General features: G+C 38.4%; 1 protein-coding gene across 1 annotated transcript in view; it reads left to right on the forward strand.

The window, feature by feature from the left end:
- Positions 1 to 24,431, forward strand: part of CACNA2D3 (calcium voltage-gated channel auxiliary subunit alpha2delta 3) — a 594,623-nt gene that overhangs the window by 460,028 nt on the left and 110,164 nt on the right. Inside the window, 1 exon segment of the mRNA XM_032208561.1 lies at positions 17,307 to 17,390. Within this exon segment, the coding sequence (XP_032064452.1) occupies positions 17,307 to 17,390 (84 nt within the window).

A 24,431-nucleotide genomic window follows, 5' to 3' on the forward strand; every position in this document is an offset into this window, starting at 1 on the left:
ACATCAAGTCATCTTGTTCTGACTTTGAGGCTGAAAGTAGCTATTGGATAGCCATGGAGAACAAACAAACTAGAGCAGGGCTGTCAAACTCCCAACTCGTGGGCCAGATGTGTCATGCACTGGCCACGCCCATGCCCAATTTAGTGAAGCGGAGAGAAGTCCAAATACATCACATGACAACGCTGTAATGCCGACACCCCTCACTAGAGCAATCATACACGATTGTAGTGGCAACAGTCATTACTATGACATGATTCCTGTCAACAAAGCAGGCATGAAAGATACAAAATAGAAAATATTGGTGAGAATTATGCAGACAGATGTCTCTCTGCAGAAACAAAATGTGATTCCTTCAGGTGAAACCAGAGGTAGTGACCACAAGTGGCTACTTCCAATATGAAGTGACTGGATCATGGATGAGTCAAAAGAAATATCAAAGAAATAGCAGAAAAAAATCGGTTATCAAATTGGTGCCATGGTTAGAGGTGGGTGAGGAATTAACAGAAAAGCAGAGTTGGAAGTAACCTTAGAGATCTTCTAGTCCAACTCCCTTCTCAGGCAGAAACCCTATACCATATCAGAAAAATGTCCAATCTCTTCTTAAAAACCTCCAGTGTTGGAGCACCCACAACTTCTGGAGGTGAGTCATTCCATTGACTAATTGCTCTAATTGTCAGGAAATTTCTCCTTAGATCTAGGTGGCTTTCTCTCTGTGATACAGGCTGTTATAGTAGAATAGAGAATGGTTCTGAAATATTTTAGCTCAGGTCAAGAGTCTTTCAGTATATTTCTTCAGCTTGACATACCATTATGAATAATAGTTCAAGAGCCTGTTGCAACACTGTTATGTCCCGTGTATATCAAGTAAGTTCTATTTTTTTATTTGACAATTTGGCCAGGGTACAGAGTTTCTTGTCAAACAAGCTTTTGACAAGTGTTCTTTAAAAAAAATGTCATAAAAGAGTAGGAAATGAAAAATGGAATTTGAAGTAGGAAAGTTATGTTGTTTCTTAGAATAATATCACCTATGGAGATCAATTCTTTGATGCTTTTTATTTGCTCACAAAACCCACGATCCAATACTAGGTTGTATCTCCTTAAGCCTATTGAAATATGCAAATATAAATTTGAATTGGATCATTGCTATGATAAATTGGAGTTGCAACAGAGACAGGGGTTGCTACTCTGTCATCTTCTCTTTATTTATGGTTTTGCCATTATATAAATTAAATCGCATAAATTCCCTGTTTCAGGGAGATCTATTCTAACAATAATAAATGATCCAGGACTAGCTGGCAAATGATGTAATTCATGACAGCAGGTTTTTAAAAAATGAGAAAAAGTGGTTATGTTTTCTATCTTCACATCACTGACATTTCTGGCTCAATACTATAGACAATCATTCCACTAGAAAGATCACAGATAAAGTTATGAACTTGGAATTGAGAACACTGAATTCACTATCTAATTCTAATTAAATCTAATTTTAAATCTAATTCTAATGCTATTTCTACTTGCCTAGATAAATTGTCCATAAGTTGAAAATACACCCCATAAACATCAACTTAGGCGCAGTGTCTACACTGATGCCTTCCCTAAAATGTTGAGAGTAACTGTCCCCTTCCCAACTCATAGTTGCTGGGAATTCTGGGAAATGTAGTTCCAGACCAGTCTCAGGCTATAGAAGATTCTAGTAAGTTATGTTGCCCAGAGATGCTTCTGGCATGAATATCAGTTGGCGAAATGAGCTCCAATAATCAAGCTGTTACTAGTGATAACTAATGATGGGAAATTCCCATTTGATGACCAACAATTTGTTTGTTTAAAGTGGTGCTGTGATTACTAGAATTGTTTATTTCATGGGAAATTGAATTTCTTTTGGCTCAGAAGACATTATGGCTACGAAGTAACTGCGTCACAAAAATTGTCCTCACATCAGTTTGGTTTCTAGAATTTAGAAGACTGGATTTGTTTATGTTCCTTGCTTAATAAAATATTAGCAAGACAAAAATGAAGAAAAAAAAAGTAACATGCTAACGGTAGCCAAATACCCGATTCATTTTTTTTCCTCGGAAAATACAATGCCAGTTCAGTGATTGACCTACAATTCCATTCTAATTTTTGGAGGAGAAACCAATAGGTGCTAGGTCTCATGAAAGCAATTTAACAATGCTCCTAATGTGATATGATATGCTCAGGTCTAAAACAAACATCCTGCCTCGTGACTTCCACATATGTATGTCAACTTCCATCACTGCTTGTGGTGGCCATACTGGCTGGCTTCTAGCCAAACACGAGAAGTAAATTTGAGAAAAATCCTTGATTTTCTAATATAAACATTTATGGTCCATTGAGAGATGATATAATCTTTGGTTCAAATGGCTGGAATAAAATTATTTTAGCAAAAATATCTTTCTTTTTCAAACTGGTGTTTTCCAAAACCCACCTATGGATTACTGTAAGTGTTAGAATACAAGACAGCTGGAGGACACCAGATTGCGAAAGACTGTGGTTTTATATGCAGAAATCAGGTGGCATTTTGAACAATCTTTCTCTTAATTTATACCCGAGTAACCCTGTTGAAGATTTGGTCTTTGCTACGATTATAAACTCTATCTTTATATAATTATTCAATGGAATCAATGTTCTGTGGATTACGTTCTGTGATGAGAAAGCATCTTTTGACCAGATTAGTTAAATATAGTTAATGCATCTGTATCTTGTAACATTGAAAAGAGGTAGATGTTAACTGAATTTCTCCATAAAGAGGATTCTTAGTGCCAGGGATGAACTGTATGGAATGTGACGTTAGAGGGCAGCATAACACTGCCATCTATAACCATATAATGAGTCTGGAGAGCCTTCACCGGAATCCGAACAGACAGAACCATTATTCAAAACACAGACACACACACACACACACACACAACTTTAAATCATACATGTTTTGAATATATTGTGTTTATGTAAAAAGTGAAAGTTAAGACTTGAATTGAATGTGTTTCTCTTTACTGCAAAATACAGTATTATTAAAATACAGAAACAAAACCCCAATGGCATTTTTTTTAAAAAAAAATAGCAATAAGGAAACAGAAACTCTATATGTTTCACTTTCTGCTACATTTAAAAGCTCTGCTTGGATGTAGTATGGAAATATTAACAGGAAATGTTTCCACGGTCCGAAGAAGTAGCCTTGAAAAAAAAAAGATATATATTTAACACATACACACAGGGAGCCATCCCCCTCACACACACACACAGATACATACACATATAAGAGGAAAGCAAAATCAGAAGCTCAGGGATACAGCAGGCAGCCAACAATTTTATCGCAGTTATAAGGTCTATTCTTGTATTACAAATCTGAATATAATAATGTAATTCAATATGGAGCACAGCTGGGGGAAAAAACGGCATTAAAACCTGTATCTTTCCTCTCTCTTTCCTGCAACCTTTTTTGGCCTCAAAAGCTGATCTGGAGGTTTGAGGTCCTCTCTGAAAAAGTCTTGGGTAGGATTTGAGGGCTGCAGGAGTCAGTAGGATGTTCATCTCTCCATCTCATCAATGGAATCTATTCCATCAATGAAACAATGTGGTGGACTTGCAGCTCAGTCTTTAAATTGGTATCTGAATACATTCTGTCACCTTTTTCTCATGTCTTAGAAAGTGTAAGGCACACCTCAATAAATGATTATTTTTGTACAAACCAATATCATTGAATCTCCATTTCCAAACAAATTACACAAAAGTATATTTCACTGAAGTATGTAATTTAAAGGATAGGTTAAGTATTGGGGGTATCTGTATGTCGTGGATCTTAGGTCAATTCTGTTTGAAAAGAGTGCCTTGGATAAAACCCACATTGAGTTAAACTGTAGCTGCTGAGCAGCATTTATCAACTTACTTTGAAGATGTGTGGACTTTAAGTCACCTGGAGCTGGAGAATTCTGGGAGTTGGAGGCTAAATAATTGAGCATAATATTGATAATCTACCATTTTGAGCATTTATTGAAGATAGGGTTGGAGGATTATTTTTAATTCTTCTTTTGCTGATATAATAACAATATGATTTCCTAATTGTCTAAAAATTATAGCATCTTCAGACAGAAAAGTTCTTTTGCCCCTACCTTGTGGTATGCTGATAAATGTTTAAGAATTGGCCCTGCTGTTATAAAGTTTCCTGATTGAGCAGGGGGATGGACTAGAAGACCTTCCAAATCTTTTATTCTGTTGTTGCTACCCTGCCACTAGCTGCAGAACAGCTGATCAATGTGTTTGACATAGTGGCCGTCAAATGCCAGGAAAATCAGGAGATCCAGGCAGTTGAGATATAAAAAATTATTGCAGGTTTAAGTTCTTTACAAGAACCTGAACTACTAATGGTCAAAGCACTTTGGTGGTAGATAAGGAATTCTTCCACAAGAGACTTACATCTCTTGTGGAAATGAAAGAACTCATGACTTATGATGCATTTGATCCCTCCCTCTAACTCAGCCTGGTCATCTCCTATAGTGGTTCAGCTCTGCTCTCAACCAATTTGCAAAATTTCAGAAAATTTCTAAATTGGTTCTTGTGAGCTACTGCCCCCAGCCCTATTCTGCTTCATCTACTTGGGAAAAATATTGGAATGAAAATTTATCTGAGAACTAGAAAGAATATTTTGTGTCAAATAACTGTTCTATTTTTTAAAGCCTTATAGCATTTAGGGTTTTATATATCAACATCAGTCATTTGAGATAATCAGTATAATATTAAGCTTATTGAACTAGCTAACATTTTCTGACTCAGGTTGAAATTTTGGAACATTCCTCACTAACATTTGCTGTGCTGTTTAAAATATTCCCCTTAGCTCCCTAACTTTACTTTGTTTCAGAAGTGGGATCAGGCAGAAAGACGAAAAACCCTGCAAGAGGATTCAAAATTGTTTTCCTCTATTAATAACAAGAACAGGCCAGTGACACTAGTGGGACACATTTTTTCCCTGGCAATTGAGGACCAGTTTGGGCAGTTGTCAAAAGAGACGATCAGTGATAGTTTTCCACTTTTCCACTGGACAATGAATATAAAAGTTTTGTTCACACAGGGAGCACTTTCGAGCCAATCCATACACAAATTATTAGGACTGAAGAGAGGCATATGTGCAGCCTAAGTCAGAAAAACACATAAAATGATGCTTCAGGTTCAGAACTTGCTATTTCACAACAGGTTCTGTAAGTGAGGCAATTGCGTCAGAGGGTCAGGATATAATTAAAATCACGTACAGTTTCAGAAGAGAGCTTCATCTGTTGTCCTGTTTTTGTTTACTTCTTTGGCTTCAGTGCTGGAATGAGTAATCTCATAGATTAGACAAAATGTAGCAACATGATATTGTCACATTATCCCAACCCCCCCCCCCAAAGATAGCACATTAGATTCCACCCACCTCCTTCTCTCTCCAGTAAATGTGAGCCATTCTATAGAACTAAAATCCCACCTGGTTTTCAGTGCATGGTTATGTTCCATACTGTTGGCCATATCAAAAGGACGGTATGTAAGAAATTCACTACTACAGAACCCCTGAATGGTTCCATCCTTGCTGTACTTAAACAGAGTTCTTTCTAATATTCTTAATTCTATTATGAATCATTTCTTCCATACTAAAAATCATTTATCTGCATGACATTCCTCCCACCCCACTATCATGAAGGCCTTGGAAAAGCTATTGAAATGCCTTGAAAAAGCTATTGAAATGCCTTGAAAAAGCTATTGAAATGCCTTGGAAAAGCTATTGAAATGTCTTGATGTATTTATAGCTATAAAGATCAGAATTGTGCAAGTCATGATAATCCTGTGGCACTGCATGGAAGCAAAAGTTGGACTTTAAAGAAACAGAATAGGAAGGGTATCAATGCTTTTGTCAGAAGATTTGACAAATCTATTGTCAAAATATTGGCATTTTTGATGTTGGAGAAAATTCTGAGAATATAATATACCGCCAAGTAAACAAGCCGATGGATCATTGAACAAATCAACGCAGAGTTCTCACTCAAGGCACAAATAACAAGGCTTGAAGTATCCTACATCAGACACATTATGTGAACACCTGTTCTCTGGAAAAGGTTCTAATACCAAGAAAGGTAGAAGGAAAGACAAAAAATGGGATGACCAGCAACAGGTAGATGGACTCAATTACAAAGTAACGAGTGCACAAGTTAGGGGTAAATCATCTCGGAGAAAATCTATGTGGTCACAGAGTTGAAAGTGACTTGATGGCACATAATCAATCAAAAATTGAAAGCTTTTGTCAGAAGATTTGACAAATCTATTGTCAAAATATTGGCATTTTTTTATTCTTTTAGCATCCAGCAGTGATGCCAAAATGTTCAAACAGCATCCTTTTAATTATTAAATATAGAAACGATATTATATCAACTGCATCTCAGCAACAGATTAAATGCTTAAAACTAAAGTTTTGGATTCATGTTAGTTGGTACCCAGCTGTGCATCTGTAAAGGTATATCAAGCTTAGAAGCCATCCAGTCCAAACCCCATCAGCTACAAATACCTTTATTCAACTCTCAACATGCATATTTCACTAAAACTAGGCTGTGCTACCTTTGGCCTCATCTGAGACTTTGTCATCTTACATTTTGGTCACACCAAATCATTTGGGGAATTTCCTTTGTCCAATATACATTGAAAAATAGGTTTATTTCTATCCTAAGGAGACAAATTTTTGGACTATAAGATGCTCTGGACCATAAGATGCACCTAGCTTTTGGGGAGGAAAATAAGGGGGGGGGAATCTGCCTCTGCTTCCTAGCAATTTGCCTCCTTGCAGCAAACAGCAAACAGCCTGGTCAGCTTCAGCACATACTAATTTAGCATGAGCAGCTGATTGGTGGTTGGATTTGCATCCTGGAATAGCACCGATCAGCTGTTCCAGCCTGCAGAGATTGCTGTCAACCATCACCGCTGCCACCTATCGCTGCCTCTGTGTGCCCCATTTTTGGCCTCTGTGCATCCCATTTTTCGGCCTGTTCCAGGTGGCGGAGATAGGTGGCAGCCTGCCACCTGGAATGGGCCAAAAATGGGATGTGCAGAGGCCAAAAATGGGCCGCGTGGACGCGGTGATAGGTGGCAGCGGCGATGAGTGGTGGCAATCCCCGCAGCCTGGAACAGCTGATTGGTGGCATTCTGGGAGGCAGATCTAACTGCCAATCAGCTGCTCATGCTAAATCAGGCTGTACTGAAGCTGACTAGGCTGTTGGCTTTTTGCTGCAAGGAGGCAAATTGCTGGGAGGCAGAGCCAAAGGGGGGGGCAGCGGGTGGGTGGGGCTTCGACAACGTTCACTCTATAAAACGCATATATATTTCCACCCACTTTTGGGGGGGTAAGTGTGTGTTAAAGTCTGAAAAAAAACATAATTATGATCTGGCAAAAGGTGACTTTTCTATTTTAGCAATATATCCCCTCAATCTTAATTAAACTTTGGCTGAAGTTAAACGGAGTATTTGAAAGGCAGATATTCAAACTAATAGAGAGAGAGTTTTCATCTGTGCTATGGTGCAATTCTGTCCCTCCCTAGATATTTATTTAACATCTTATATATCCTTACACAGTATACTTTTCTTCCTGATTTGATGTGTTACCCATTGGGGGGAAACGTATAAACATACTAGGCTCGCCTATTAAAACCACATTAGTATATTCTCTGATACAGCAAAACTGATACTAGTGTCAGTATTGCATATGGTGTCAAAGACTTCATTGTATGCTAAAGATCTCATATTACCAATTCTGAGAAAATTCAGTCATTCCTATGATGAAGAGATTAGCACTCTTCTTTTATCTGACCAATTTTGAGATACCTCCAAGACGCTTGAAAAACTTCTTACATTATTAACTGTTTCAGGGCTGTATTTTGTTTGTTTCATTATTTATCTATAATGAGTGGTTCAGTGGCCTAGAGGTGGAGCTCTTGCCTCACAATCAGGAGGCTGTGAGTTCAATCCAAGGTAGAGGCAGACATTTCTTTCTCTGGACATGATGAGAATATATCTGCTGAATATAACTCTGCATTGGCGACAGGAAGGGCATCCAGCCAGTAAACACTCAGCTCCAATCAGTTGCCCAGATTTCACTCCCCAAGGGATTATAGGGTCATTAAATGAAGATTATTATTTATCTATAGTATTTGACAGATGTTATTATCTTGTTTACTATAAGCAAAGCTGACAACAATAGAGATTCTGTCCTCCCGGGGCATTTTACCTTCATACATTAAACAGACTCCTCACCAGCATAACCCTTTTATGTTTTAACTATAGAATATCTTATAATGTCCAATTTTCAATCATCAAATGCATCACTATGAAATCCCTCTCAATTTGGAAATGCATAATTAATGGTAAGATGATGGGTTCATCACCGTGAGATCATATCCTAATTTTCAACATATTCTTTTTCTCCCACGGAAATCCCAACTTTGTTGTAGACGTTATCTATAGAACGTATTAACTTCCCCACGGTGATAAATTTAGGTAGTTTTCTATATATTCCTAAATACCCTTTCAGTTTTGCCATAACATAAATTATTTGGATGGAACACACAGTTTCAACATCTGCTTAATGCATAATATGATTCATCCAAAACACTCCATTTTCTTAAACTTTGGAATGTAAATTTTGATTGATAACATTTGAGATGGCTTTGTTTGCCATTCAACCAAAAGAAAACAATGGGTTGTCCTCTCATTTTCTAAAACTGTGGTAGTGAGGCCATACTCACTCATTTGGGATACACTTATACTATATTGCTCTGTACCATTTTTGGTCACTTTTCAGAACAGATATATTTTTTCTAATATTTTACAGGAGCGTTGCAATACATAATTTTTTTAAGGAGTGGGTTTTAAATAGCATGAAAGTCATCACTTTTGTTATTATTTAATAAATAATGGTGGTCTTTAGATTGAGATCTTGAAACTGTAAAAATGTAAACTGTTTAACGTTTGGTAGAAAGTAGTTCAATTTTTCTATTTATTGTTTCTTGTAAAAGTTAATTCAAACAAATAATTTTTCAAGAGCTATATTGATTTATATTGTTTTACATCTGTCTTTTCAAAACAACAGAAAATGTCTCTGGATATTGAAAACGGAATATGTGTGTGTGTGCTAAAATGAAGCTATTTTGCTTTCATAATAAACTCCTGAGTTTAAATTAAATATATGAACTGTCACAATACATTGTACATAGCAAAAACCTCAACATATTTAAAGATTGTTGAATCAGTATTAACATAGCAGTAAATTCTGGGAAAAAATAGTTTCGCCTAATATAGAAAAACAGGAATCCAAGTCTCAGAGGAAACATTAATGCCCACTTAAGTGGTGTTAGCCTTTCATAAGCAGCAAATCTCATTTTTCTCTGGGGAAGCCTGCTGGAAACTAAGATAACCTACACTTACCCTTGCTAATTCAGAGGCTCTATAAAACTCTACAGCTGTAGCTGTCAAACAAATATTTAAATAAACTGAGTAGTGAAGCCTTATGTTCATTTAAATAACTGAAGGGTCCAATCATTTGGATATCAACAATTATTGTGTTGGTATTTCCATCTTAAAGGAGAATCCCTGTGAGAGCAAAAATTGCCACTCATTAGCAATCCCAAATTATATATGTTAAAAAAGACAATTAGCTGTTTGAAGGCTTTGCTGATAAACCAGTTGTAAATACAAATGAAATGCAAGAAATTTGGTAGCAGTACTTACAGTTTTATGTTATTTGTGTCCTTCAACTTTGACTTTAGGTAAAAAGACATTCACTGAGTTGAAGCCTGCAAATGTTGAAATAAGGGCAGATGTTTTAAATTATTTCCACACTAAAAAGATATAATTATAAGCAGCTGTTAGTTTTACATAATCCTGAATGATAACGTCTTAAGAATGCAAATGAAGTATTAAATATAATGGATCTGATATAGAAATAATCATATGCAGTATAAGTCACAGAACTAATTGTACCTGATCTGAATGAAGATATTGTTTACCCCATGTTTATAGGTGCATAGAAAGGTATACCACATTTTTCACATCCATTTAGATGAAGACTTAATAAACTATCTTGTAGACAAACGTTAATTGAGTTGCAATAGTTGCCCCTAAAGTATAAAAGGTCAAATTATTTATTTCATGTGTCAAGGTCATTATGAGCCATTTTATCACAAGGTCTAGATGGTGAATTATGAAATTAATTGTTCTCACCTAGGTCTCCCAAGATCGTGAAGCAGACACCTCATCCTAATAAACCTCTTTTATTTAGGTTGAAGGGAATTCCTCTCCAGCAAAGTCTCAGCAAACAGTCTTTCATGACATTTCAGACCTTTATCAGGCTTGGAGAGTTGCCAGCCGATATCTTCCAAACACCACACTGTAGCATCAATTACTTGGCAAGAAGTCAGAAACAGATCTTCATCCTAATGAATTGAACTACTTGTCTCCTACAGACTCCCCTCCACTTACATGTCTTTTTATTCCCTATGGGAGGGGCCATTCACCGTCCACCTGTGCCATCACTCCTGAATCAGCCTTTGTTTACAATACAATAGCAGAGTTGGAAGGGACCTTGGAGGTCTTCTAGTCCAACCCCCTGCCTAGGCAGGAAACCCTATACTCTTTCAGACAAATGGCTATCCAACATCTTAAATACTTCCAGTGTTGGGGCATTCACAACTTCTGGAGGCAAGCTGTTCCATTGATTAATTGTTCTAACTGTCAGGAAATTTCTCCTCAGTTCTAAGTTGCTTCTCTCCTTGATTAGTTTCCACCCATTGCTTCTTGTTTCTGCCCTCAGGTGCCTTGGAGAATAGTTTGACTCCCTCTTCTTTGTGGTAACCCCTGAGATATTGGAACACTGCTATCATGTCTCCCCTAGTCCTTCTTTTCATTAAACTAGACATACCCAGTTCCTGCAACCGTTCTTCATATGTTTTCGCCTCCAGTCCCCTAATCATCTTTGTTGCTCTTCTCTGCACTCTTTCTAGAGTCTCCACTTCTTTTCTACATTGTGGCGACCAAAACTGAATGCAGTATTCCAAGTGTGGCTGTCAGCCCTTCTTCATTTAAAAATCAGGAAAGAAAACCACAGGACTCCATTAGTAGAAATCAAGTGTACTTTTACTAATTATAAATGAATAGAAGCGAAGCTAAGCTAAGTCTGAATATTTAGGCGCGAAAGCGAAGAATATATTGTATAATTCATTCCCCTCCTATCGGCATCCTGTGCACAGTCCAATCATAATTCTCCCAAATGTCAGGTGTGAGATAACTTCGAAAAGCATCACCAGTATGGAATGTAGGTCCGTTGGCCTTGGCGGGAAACACTCCTCCTCCACATGCGCAGTAAGGTGGACAGTCCAAAATCTAGAATCTTCCTCCAGCACAACAATGAATCCCCTCCCAAATACCATGCCCCCCCTCCCCGTTTCAATGGCAGCCGAAGCAGCAGCAAAGCGGAGGCTGGCAGTGGCCTTACCAAGGCATTACAAAGTGGTATTAACACTTCATGTAATCTTGATTCTATCCCTCTGTTTATGCAGCCTAGAACTGTGTTGGCTTTTTTGGCAGCTGCTGCACACTGCTGGCTCATATTTAAATGGTTGTCCACTAGGACTCCAAGATCCCTTTCACAGTTACTACTGTTGAGCAAGGTACCACCTATATTGTACCTGTGCATTTCGTTTTTCTTGACTAAATGTAGAACCTTACTCTTTCTTAGCTTTTCCCTTCTTCTGGCAACTCTGCGTATTTGCACATTGGGAAAAGGCTCCAGCTATTCTTCTGCCGCACTGATATCCAACTCTGAAGGCAGCTGATAACTGTTGGATGGCCCTGGCCCCATCTCTGTCTCTAATCAGAGCACTCATCAGAGCCTTCCCCAGGGTCCAGGACTGGCCCATGTTCCTCCCCAATCACCTCACTGTCTCAGTCTGCCATCAGTTCTGCTGGCTGCTGGTGAGCCACAATATCTATCTATTTTTCCCAGTTTATGAATGGTGATGTTGTCCATGAAAGAGAAATCAAATGACTGCTAGTAACCGTCTTAATATGGTATATCTCAACTATTTCAGAAACTGAAACAGAAAAGATGGCATTTAATTTCGTTGTATGAGGTTCAATGACAATAAAGTAAACCAAACCAAGCTAAACTAAACTGCTTTTGTACATATAACATAACATTAAAAAAATACAAAGTAAAGAACTACACCAAAGCCAGATATTCCCCCCAAAGAAATGGGAATGTGGCCAAGGGAACGATTTAATGTATGAAATTGGAAACCACTACACCAACTACAATTTTCCTAACTTTCCACCTTCAGTATATATGGAACTGCCATAATTCCAAATAATATGTTGTTTGGCAATCCCAGGATGAGCAGGGAGCATCCAGTTGGGAATGTGACATGATCTATCCATAATTTACAGGAGTCCTCAATATTATTATCCATAGAAGTGATATAATTATTTGCAAAATGATATGTGTGCACTCACACACTTGCCTGGTAAAGAGCAGCTTACTTCTATAGAAATAGTTTAATGGTTTAAGATACCTTAAGAAACTACGGTAGCTTTTCAAGATCCAGAGATTTAGACTTTGCCTATCATCATTTGTAATTTTATATGCTAATGCTCATGTATGTGCAAATAGATCTCTCATCGATCATCCATCTTTATATGATATAGTTAACTGTTGGTTTTTCGTTGTAATAAAGGTTGGAAATTTTACTGCATGGCAGTTTATCATTGCCAGCTGGCAAGAAACTCTAATCACAAATAACTAGTCTCTATTGCCAACTATAATCTAAGAACTTTTGGATTAAAAATCTTAAATTATACCCTTCTCCTAAATGTCTTTATTTAGAGGGAAAACCTTATTCTTTTATTCAACTCAATCTTAATTTTATAAATTTCCCTTTAAGATCCCTTTCTATGAGATAATATTATTCATGTCCATCACAAATTCAATATCTCTTATGAGAATGTATATTTGTGAATGTATATATGAGAAAGAAAAATAAAACTTAAAAAAAAAACAAATTCAATATCTCTGAGTAAAGGACTTTGTGAAGTTAAAAACGACTCTATTTTATAAAACCCCAAGATTTTAGAAAATCAATTAGAATTGTGCCAGTAATAACACAATCAATCAATTGATCAATCCCTTAAAAGTCAGGCAATTAAATTAAGAATCTGTACTGGTGCCAGATAGATCCCAAGGTGAAAATCATAGGCATGCCAATTTAATGGGGACTTCAGCTCAAATAAATGTAGCAGAAAAATATGTTTTTAGGTCCAAAAGTTGATCTCTCTTTCCTATTCCAATAGTGAATAAAGTTATTTTGGAAAAATTCTCAGGGTTTCTCAGATGCTCCATCTGGCTTGTTTTGTAAGTGACCACAACTAAGTAAATGTTTTATCTATTAAAAAATGGCCAAGAATACTACCATTCTGGTTTTATGTATTTAAGGATTATTTCAACTGCCTTACTGCTACATTCTGGAATTTTTTGAATCTTTAGTCAAAAATATACGTCTCTTACAGATAATTCTTTTTATTGACTTCATGAAGAGTATTCGGAGACTTCAACTCGTCCAGAATGCAGCCGCGCGAGCGATTGTGGGTGCACCTCGGTATACCCATGTTACACCTATCCTCCGCGAGCTGCACTGGCTACCAATCGGTCTCCGGATACGCTTCAAAGTGCTAGTCGTAACTTATAAAGCCCTTCATGGTATTGGACCTGGGTACTTGAGAGACCGCCTGCTGCCAATTACCTCCCAAAGACCCATTAGATCACACAGGGTCGGCCTCCTCCGGGTTCCATCCACCAGCCAATGCCATCTGGCTACTACCCGGGGGAGGGCCTTCTCTGTGGCAGCTCAGGCCCTTTGGAACGAACTCCCCGCAGAGATTCGGACCCTCACCTCTCTCCAGGCCTTCCGGAAAGCCGTCAAAACCTGGCTGTGCCGGCAGGCCTGGGGTTGACGAGTTCCCCTCCCCTCTCGACCTGTGTGGCTGTGTGATTCTTGGCTATTTTAACTGCTTGTATTGTGTTCTATGTTCCCTTTCCCCCTTTTGAGTTGTGAGCCGCCCTGAGTCCCTCCCGGAAAAGGGTGGCATATAAATAAAGCAAATCTAAATCTAATCTAAATCTAATGAGTATTTTGCACATAATCTGCATTATTTTAATATACTTGATTTACAATGTATGTTGCATTACAAGTGTTTTACAATGTACACTGTATGAACAAATAACTGAGATAATAAACCAGATGTAAATTTTAAGCAGAAATAATTAAAAGAAAAAAAAAAAGTATCCTTGGCAAACAATTTAAATTATTTGAAGTATCATTTTATTATATATTTATGCATTATATTTCAACTTTCCTCCATAAATAGAACATAATATAGCATTCTTTCTCTTTATCTCTTTTACCTTCCTTTTGACTAAAGCAGGCTGCTATAAAACAAGTGGTTCCTAAGTGAATGGGCCTATGAACTTGGGTTTAGTCTGACACTAAACTTATAACAAACAGATTTCAGGTGATTCAGTAAGGATTGTCATAGTTGTCACTGAGGAATGCAAAGGGAGCATTTCAAAGTTGAATGTGATAAAAAAGGATCAGACAAGCTTTCCCTCACAAATCTGTGTAATGCTATTTCCAGAATTTATGGTGCGATATTGTAGGCAACGAAGAGCAATGGCTTAGCCTGGAAGGGGTCCAAACTGTACATCCCTGCGGGGTTGAGGCTGGAAGTTCTACAGGAAGCCATGATGCGAAACTAGGAGGCCACTTTGGGTTCCTAAAAACGCTCCACCTCGCCAGGTGTCAATTTTGGTGGCCAAAGATGAAATCGGAGGTGGGAGATTATGTAAAAAGCTGTGCTACTTGCAATGAAAACACGTCCGGGGAAGCCCCCTGGACTACTACAACGAATGGCCAGCCCTAGCCGACCATGGGAAGAGATCGCAGTGGACTTCATCATCGAGCTCCCAGACAGCAGCGAGAATAGAATAATCTGGACAGCTATTGATTTGTTTTCCAAGTCATTTCATCGCTTGCTCAGGGTTGCTGTCTGCAAAGAAATTAGCGAAAATGTTTGTGAAACACATTTATTGCCTTCATGGGGTGCCCAAGAAATCATTTCAGACTGTGGAGTTCTGGAGAGAGTTCCTGAGATCCATTGGGTCCACATAAGGACTGAGCTCATTGTTTCATCCCGGCACGAACGGCGCAGCAGAGAGGGCCTATGCAATGGTGGAACAATACATCTGGTGTTATGTGGACTATCAACAAGACAACTGGTCAGATTTGCTACCCTTCGCCGAAGTGGCGTACAACAATGCCGAGGTGGCGCAGTGGTTAGAGTGCAGTACTGCAGGCCACTTCACCTGACTGTTATCTGCAGTTCGGCGGTTCAAATCTCACCGGCTCAGGGTTGACTCAGCCTTCCATCCTTCCGAGAAGGGGAAAATGAGGACCCAGACTGTGGGGGCGATATGCTGACTCTGTAAACTGCTTAGAGAGGGCTGAAAGCCCTATGAAGCGGTATATAAGTCTAACTGCTATTGCTATTGCTAATGCGGTCCACAGCAGCACTGGATTAACTCCTTTCCAGTTTACCAGTGGCATGGAATTTGTTCCCATGCCTGAGTTGTCTAGAGAACCTCCCTCCTCCATGTCTCTGACTGAATGGATGGGCACGCTTAAGAAAGGATGGGAAAATATGAAGAAAGCTCTAGCAGATGCAGCAGAAGCCTACAAGAAGCAAGCTGATAAACACCACTCACTCCAACCCCCCTTCCGTGTGGGGGACAACGTTTTCGTATCTACCAAATACATAAGATTAAGAATGCCAAGCAAGAAATTTGGCCCAAAATTTCTAGGTCCATTTCAGAAGCTTTCAGATTTGGGTTTTCACAGATGTGCCAATATGACTCTCTTAATAAATATGAACTTTGAGCAATACTTTGCTTTGGACTCTGATTTAATTTTGGATGTTATTTGGAATATGACATAACTGCTCATGATTGATGCAGGAACAACTTTTCATGAATAAATTAGGTCCCTCAGAAATAACAAGTGTGAATCTTTTGTGTGTTGCAACTTTAAGGTTAAAAACTCCATTTTGAAGCCTAATTGCAACTAATGGATTCAAAATTCAAAATTTGAACAGTGTTAATTTTAATAATGAATAACAATCTTTAAAATATAGCATTTGATTTATTTATTTTTGAAAGCTAGCAAATTCCATTCTAGACATCAGATTTTACACATGAGGAAATTAGTTATTTTTTAGTAAGATCTCTTTGCTGTTGGATGCAGCAGAGGGCAGGATTTTTCTACATTATGAAAACACCATGAGTGTCAACTCATTTGTAACTGTGATGTTTATTTTTTTTAAAAAGTTAGATTTACAGTACAACAATACCAGTGTTTATTGTTTCATTTCCTTATTGCTGTGTTTCTTGCATTTTTCTCCATGAAAGAACAGATAAAATGTAATATCAAGCAGATAACTAACACCAAACTTCCCAGGAGTAGTCTCTTATCTTGTTTAAATAGAAATATATAAACAGTTTGTTGATAACACTCTAGGAAATATAACTTCCTGCGGGTCTGGAAGAGAAGGTTCAAGATGTCTTTTGCAAGTATGACCAAGGCCTTGCATGTTTTCCATCTGCTGTAATATGAAGCAGTTTGCTACAGAATGTAGCTTTAATTTTATGTATAAAGTGTATGGCACAGTGTTTTGTAAGAAAATGAATATTTTTTTCTTGTTCTATGTTTAAACTATTGCAAGGATGCATCACCAATAAAATACAATACGTAGGAACAATAATGGAAAAGGCATAGTCTGATTAACAGGACATCTTTTCAATGTGCTGTCTCTAACTACCACAGTCATGCTGCCTCGATGAGATGGGTTTGTAATCCAGCATGGAAAGTTATTTTTAAAAAAGCATCTTGATATACTCCAAAAGAACAGTTATACATTTATGTAAAATTGAACATAACGGGGGATGGGGTGAGGTGGGAGAGTTGGCTTTGCCTTTATCAATTTACTAGAAAAATAGAAGAAGTGCCAGGGTTTTTTTCTCCCGGCATCTCATTCATTCTCTCCCTCTCCCTCCCCTCCCTCTCTCTCTCTCTCTCTCTCCTCTCTCTCTCTCTCTCTCTCTCTCTCTCTCTCTCTCCCTCCCTCCCTCCCTCTCCCCTTCTCCCTCTCTTTCTCCCTCTCTCTCCCTCCCTCCCTCTCCGTAGTATGAAGAAGGAAAAAAGCGAAGAAAGCCCAATTACAGCAGCGTTGACCTCTCTGAAGTTGAATGGGAAGACAGAGACGATGTGGTAAGTTCAGTCACTACTTGACAGAAAAGTCAGCTACACTCACAAGCAGCCTGACTGAGCATCAGGAAGAGAAGAAAGAAAAATGATATGCCACTTTTTTTTAAAAGGGTACTTTTTATTTTTATCTCATTTTGTGTTAGCCCTTTCCCAACAAATATATTTCGATTCTACTTGACTGATGTAAAGAGTTGTTTCCATGATGCTTCAGTTGTGTTTTTAATTTGTGTTCATGTGTCGATATAAGAGTGTGTTTTTATTGCTTTAGTTGTTGCATTTACCAGCCCGTCTTCCTCTGGTAGTTCAAAGCAGCTGAAGGGGGAAAGGTCTCCTTTCATTTCATTCCTACAAAACTCTACTAACTTGAGCTGCAACATTAAGAGAAAAAGGGATCTTCAGTACAACTAATGGAAGAGAGTGTAACAGGATCAGAGACTTTCTGTATCAATATATGAGTTTTCAGGTCTAATGTGCAGAGCCACACTTGTTTTTAACCACCTACCCTGCTAGCAAAATCAGTAAATCACTACGAATGTACAGTAGATAAATAAAATCTCTTTTTTCCGCACTTATTTTCTTTTCTCAATATATGCTATAAGAATCCTCTTATATCATTCATTATCCTCAACTCAACCTTTTGTGAGCAGCACATACACAAAACAGTGCTTTCCTAGCTGTATTGATCAAAGGGGCACTGCCTTTGATCATGGAGGCATATGGAATCCTTCCTGCTTTACACTTCTTAAGTTGATCTGATGTCTTCTCAAGTCCCCTAAGTTGGTGATCCTCATGGCAGCACATTTGCATAATGTAACTTTATCCTATGACATGGAACCAATGGCAAGAAGCATTTTCTTTTACTGGTTCCTAATGTCCACCATTTAAAGCCCAGTTTCTACTATCATGGAAGGGAAATGCCTCCTTTCTCCCTATTTTCAGTCCTGGCTTTCAATCCTAGGATGGAAGTGGCCCAAGCCTAGGGAGCAGATTTTTGCTAGATTGGTGTAGTCCCAGTCAACTCAAGGACTGCACTAGACTTGAATGGCCTGTGGAGAGCTACCGTTCAGGGACCATTGGGGAAGGAGACCTCGGGATTCCAAAGGGATGAAACAGTGGCCATGAATCAATGTTTGGCCTTTCTCTTGGCCAAACTGAGAAAAAAGTGCCAAGAGAAAGGCCAAACATTGATTTCATAAAAACAATGATAGATCTCATATATGCCTGGAACTACTAATACTAATGCATTGTACTAGTAGCTAGGGTTGTTTTTCAATATGGGAAAAAAGGGAATGAATGTTCTAAAGTAAATGTTAGACAGATGTATTGTTTTATGATATACACTGCCCCAAGTCGCTGTAGAAAATATTGAATGAATGAATATAAAAAGTTAGCTGCATGGCTTACATCATTTTCTGTTGCAATCCCACAGGATTCTTGCAGGCTTTAACTAACCATTAAAACAGCTAAGAGTACAATAAAAATGATAAAAACCTAACAACCTAAAAACAACATTTATACCACACTGTAATTCCTAAACGATTCTAGGTGGTTTTACAGAATATAAAAATTATTAAAACATCCACTGTACCATACAAATAATAAAAAAATCTACTATTTTTTTAAAAAAAATTAAATCCAAACCTTAGATGTTCCCAGGAAGATTTCCACCTACCAGCTGCTTTCAGACAATCACTAAGGTCAGAACTGACCTTAGCCCTAATGGGAGGCATTCCAGAGGGTCAGCACTCCTAATAAGAAATAGCAGCTCCTTGAAGCCCACACCTTCTTTAAATTGAGAATCATCTCCCGTCTAAACTGAATTGGCTAGATCAATTCTAAGGGAGGAACATGGTCCTTCCAAAATGAGGTTAGTGATGTAGGTGAGATGAGTAAGAAGCAAAAGTTTAAAAAGACATATGGATTCTGAAACTCCTTTGCTTTGGTCTCTTTGGTAACATTGAGATGTTAGATCAAATAACAGCAGCACCGCAACAAAAATCTGTGCCAATTTTTTTCTGAGACAGTTCTATCTCTCTTATGCTATATTCTGAAATATCAGAAGCTTGCTACTGGTATTTGTAAGATGAAATGCATTTTGTTTTATATCCTGGTGACAGATTCACTATGTTCATGTTGTCCATCAAATGTGTTGTCTGTTAACCTTTGCAGTCTTATTCTTTTTGTTCTAATCAAACTCTGCTTCTTTCTGGTCATTCTGAAGTTCCCTTCAATGCCATTCTGTATTTACAAGTCAATTTTCTGCTATACTATATCAAAAATTTTCCTTATGTCCATGACTTAACCTTTGTCTGTTTTTCTGTTACTTCCTCCATAAATCTGATATTTTGGGCATGTTTCATTTTGTGCGAATCCATGCTGACTGTCCTTAATTAAATCGTAACTTTCCAGGTGTTCTTTTGGTTTCTGTTATTTAGTTTTTCCCATAACGTCTGTACCAACTAAAGTCATGCCTTCATGTCTGCCTTTTCACAAATCTTTCCTTGCACCCTTCTCATATATCAGCAGTACATTAACAGCTCCTGCATCCTTCCAAACTCCAATCATTTCTGAGAGGTTTTGAATATATCAACAGAGGTTTCCCATATTTACAGTGTCACGTCTTTCTGAAATCTGGGATTCATCGCGTATCTCTGCCTCTGGAGTATTTGTCAGTATTCAAATGCAGACATTTCTTGATCACTTTTCTCTGACTCAGGTTTCAGTCTGCTGCCTTCTCATGTGTGTGTGTGTGTGTGTGTAGGTGTCTATACACATTTCTGCCTTGTCAACCTACCTTACTCAGGGCTTAAATCACAATATTATTTATGAATCATAATAATCTAAGTAATGTCTGCATTTACTGTTAACTAATTTCCCCCGTTTTCTGTACCTCCTCATGTCATACTGCCTGTATATTTTGACACATGTGGTCTCAATTCAGAGAGATACATTTTGAATGCTTTCCATGTTCCTGCAGTTTCAACTTGAATAGTTGTCTTTAAGAGTATACCATTTTCTATTTTTTTTAAAAAAATGTTTTGGCTTATTTTTAAGATTGTAATTGAAAATAAAATTGACCAGGTCAAAATGTCTAATTTTCACAACCATTGATGTTTCCTGGTATTTCAACAAAGCAAAGCAAACCTCTCCTCTGTACTTACTGGAACTATCTGAGGAGTTAGCAGAGTGGAGTGTTCAGTAGAAGTTCTAGAGCAGGGGTATCAAACTCATGTCATCATGGTGGCATCATGTGACATATCAGGACTCCCCCCCCCCTTCGCTAAACTGTGCATGGCCAGCATATGACACATTTGGGAGTTTGACAGCCCTGCTCTACAGTGACTGAAACAACATTAAAACATTTGTCAATAAATATATGAAAAAAAATGCATGTCAGACTGGGACTCAGACTTTGCTGTGTTGAAGTGTCCTTCAGAATGCTGAATCTGTCAAATGATCTCCAGAGGAACCTATCCAATGCCTCATTCTAGAGAAGGATCACCAATAGTACCCTCTGTTAATTGCACTAAAGACCCCTCCCAAACTCTTTAGTTATTGTGGTGGTGTAAATGCCACAACACAAAAGTGACCAGAGACCAAGATAACCAGATATCATAGCAGCCTTCTGAATGCCTCTCCTGCCAAGTACAAATAACTTCTTATTGTCCTAATCTATTTCCATGATTGCAGTTGTCCTTTCTTTGTTTTGGATACATTACATTTATCTTATTGACTAGTATGAAACAAGCAGAAGAGCAGTTCAGTAATCTACTGAAAGAAAACTATTCTGTATTTTGAATCCTGTTTCTGGAAGATATTTGCATGAGAAAGTTATATTCAGTATGCTTTGGAGGTTCTTTCTTCCAAAGACATAACACTGGAAAAAAGTTTTTCTGGGAAAATTCAAGGCAAATCTTGAACATTGTTATTAAAACAACCAGGAGAAATAGACAGATACAAGCCTGTGGACTAATTAGATATGTTTGCTGGGATCAGTACAGTTGTAGTCCAACCCACCATAGGAGCACCAAATTGTGGAACAGATAATAAAATAAATTGGATATTATGAAATAGACTCACCCTAGGTTTGCACTTAGTTCTCATTAAAGTGATAACTCTGTTTTCTTAACTACACTGCCTATGATTTGTAGATGAGGCATACAAAAAAAGCCAAACCGTGTATAAAAGTGACACTTTTTAGTTCTAAAATGGAGACAGAGTTTATGTTTATTTCATTATATGGGGATTGTTTTATGCCAATGCATGAAATAACCTGTGTCCCAAATACCCACTAATAAGTTTAAAGTTATTTAATCCAGCTATACTGTAGGAAGTTATCATCCAGCCCTCTCCCAGAAAAATGAAATATCCTAGGAAATATTGAAAAGGCAGAATATTTCTCTGGATGTGAAAAGAAACATGTTTTAAAAGACAGAATAGTTGCCTATAGCTTTCTGCCCATCCCCAGCTAATGGGCCATTAAGATGGCCAGGCCAGCCCACTTTACATAATAAAGACTTCTCCTCACTGCAGCTGTAGGGGGAAGGGATATTACTCAACTGACCACAAGGCAACTGAGAAAACTCATCACAGCCTAGAGAGTAGCCCACTGCATGGCACCATGGGAGTCTGACAACCAGTCAGAATACATTTCTTACACAGGAACAGGAAACAGAGAGGTGGGACTGAACAGGGTATAAAAGCCTAGCAAGCCCCTTCCTCAGCCCTTCTCTCTTCTTCTCCATCAACATTGAAACATGTGATCACCTTTTCTGGTCAGGGCTCAAGCCATGTGGCCCTGTCCAACAATAAACCATCTTTCCAAGCAGCCTCCATGTCTCCAGTGTCTTCTTCCCCACTTGGAGCTGAACCCAGAAGGACATTTCTTTCAACAATACCTTTACCACCTCAGTGAGAACTAGGCTGCAGATACATTTGGATGTCTACTGGCATCAAGTGTCTTCTAGTGAATTGCTAAATGCCTATGGAGATTCTCAGTCATCCAGGTCATGGTTGTCCGAAGGTGCTTTTCAAGAGGCAACTGGAGTTTCTTGTTTTTAATTTGAAGAAAAAAAGAGGGGGGGAGTACAAATGTGTGTGGAGACTTCTTGGCTGTAGGATGTTTTCTATCCTGTGTCCCTTCACTATTGAAGACAGGCTTAGGCTTTTGGAAATGAGCCTGTGTTGTCTGCCTCTCAAACTGAAGTGCAAATGGTTCCTGTAGTCTGCAGTTTTTCTGGAAATCCATTTACACCGTTCATCCCAAAGTGCATAGCTAACTTGCACATTTTCACTACTCAGGTGACCCTGAGGACACAGATAAACCTCTAGACGGTCTTGTTGAAAGAAATGTTCTTCTGGCTTCAGTTCCAAGTGGGGGGAAAGGCACTGGAAATATGGAGGCTGCTTGGAAAGGTGGTTTAATGGTAGACAGGATCACCTGCTTTGAGTTCCTGAACAGAAAAGTTCAGTCAAGAATTTGTGTGAAGAAGAAAAGAGGAAGAAGAAGGAGCTTGCTGGATTTTTATACTCTGTTCGGCCCCAACTCTCTGTTTCCTGTTCCTGTGTAAGAAATGTATTCTGATTGGATGTCAGACTCCCATGCAGGGGCAACTCTCTAGGCTGTGTTTTGAGTCCAACTTTGAGTTTCCAGATACCATGTGGTGAGTGCGGTAAAGGGCTAATACTATCATGCCTTAATCCTATCACCCTGGACCTGAAGGGGAGGGGTCTTTGTTTTGTATAATAGACTGGCCCAGGCTTTTTAATGGCCCATTAACAAAGGTGGGAGCTATTAAGAGTGAGTCTGTTTCCTGCCTAAAAACATGTTTCCCCATTTCATATCCAGGGAAATATATTCTGCCTTTTCAATATTTCCCAGGATATTTCATTTTTTCTAGGAGAGGGGTGGGTGCTAACTTCCTACAGTTTCAACAACTCTCTAAAAGAATGCAAATGACCAGCTGTCTGCAAGGAATATAAATCCTTCCATTCCCCACATTCAAGTAAGAGCTGAAGAAACTTCTTGGATGAGAAGCGAAAACCTTCAAAATAAAAACAAGAAAGTCCAGTTGTCTCTAGAAAACCCATCTTTTGGACAACCATGACTTGGATAACTGAGACTCTCCATAGACATGTAGCTTTGCACTTTGGGATGAACACCTTTTGAATGGTGCAGGACTTTGAATGGATTTCAAGAAAAACTGCAGACTACAGGAACCATTTGTGCTTCAGTTTGAGGTGCAGACAACACAGACTCATCCCCAACAGCCTGCACCTGTCTTCCAACAGTGAAGGTACACAGGGCAGAAAACATCTGCGTCCAAGCTACATGCATTTTCCCCACTCAGGTGATCCTGGGGACATAGATAAACCTCTAAATGGCCTCAACAACTCTCTAAAAGAATGTAAATGAAGTCTGCAAGAAATATACATCCTTCCATTCTCCACCATCCAGTCAGAGCTGAAGAAGCTTCTTGGATGAGAATTGAAACGTCTTCAAAGAAAAAACAAGAAAGTCCAATTGCTTCCTGAAAAAACACCTTTGGGATAGTGAATTGTTACAATACAACACTGGAAATTTTGTCATCTGCATATCAAATGAAGATGGTCTATCCTAATTTCATTCTATTGCCTGTCTACTATGAAATTTTGTTGTCATATTTCAAAATAGATGTTTTTATGTAATATCAGAATATCATAAAACTGGGCCTTACTGCTTTCTTCAAGCTACTTTTGTACTTTTGCTGATTTTTTTCACTGGCAGTTCTTGTTCTACAAACTTGCTTACCAGTTGCACATAGACTGTTATCTTTGGAGGGAAGGTCTCTACTCAGCAAGTAAGGTAGAGGCACTTTTCTGCCATACTGAAGGACATGAGAAGGGATGTTACCTGTCCTGAGATGTTGGACTGTTACTATGTAAATTGCTCTAAGAATTAGCCAGCGAACTTCCTATCAGTTATATAATTTTCTAGGCATATTCTCATAACTGGGGAGGGAATTAACAGTGATGATATAGTTAATTACTGCATAACTGCAATAG

The sequence above is a fragment of the Thamnophis elegans genome, chromosome 2 (genome assembly GCF_009769535.1).
Source record: "Thamnophis elegans isolate rThaEle1 chromosome 2, rThaEle1.pri, whole genome shotgun sequence".
In the NCBI taxonomy this organism is placed as follows: domain Eukaryota; kingdom Metazoa; phylum Chordata; class Lepidosauria; order Squamata; family Colubridae; genus Thamnophis; species Thamnophis elegans.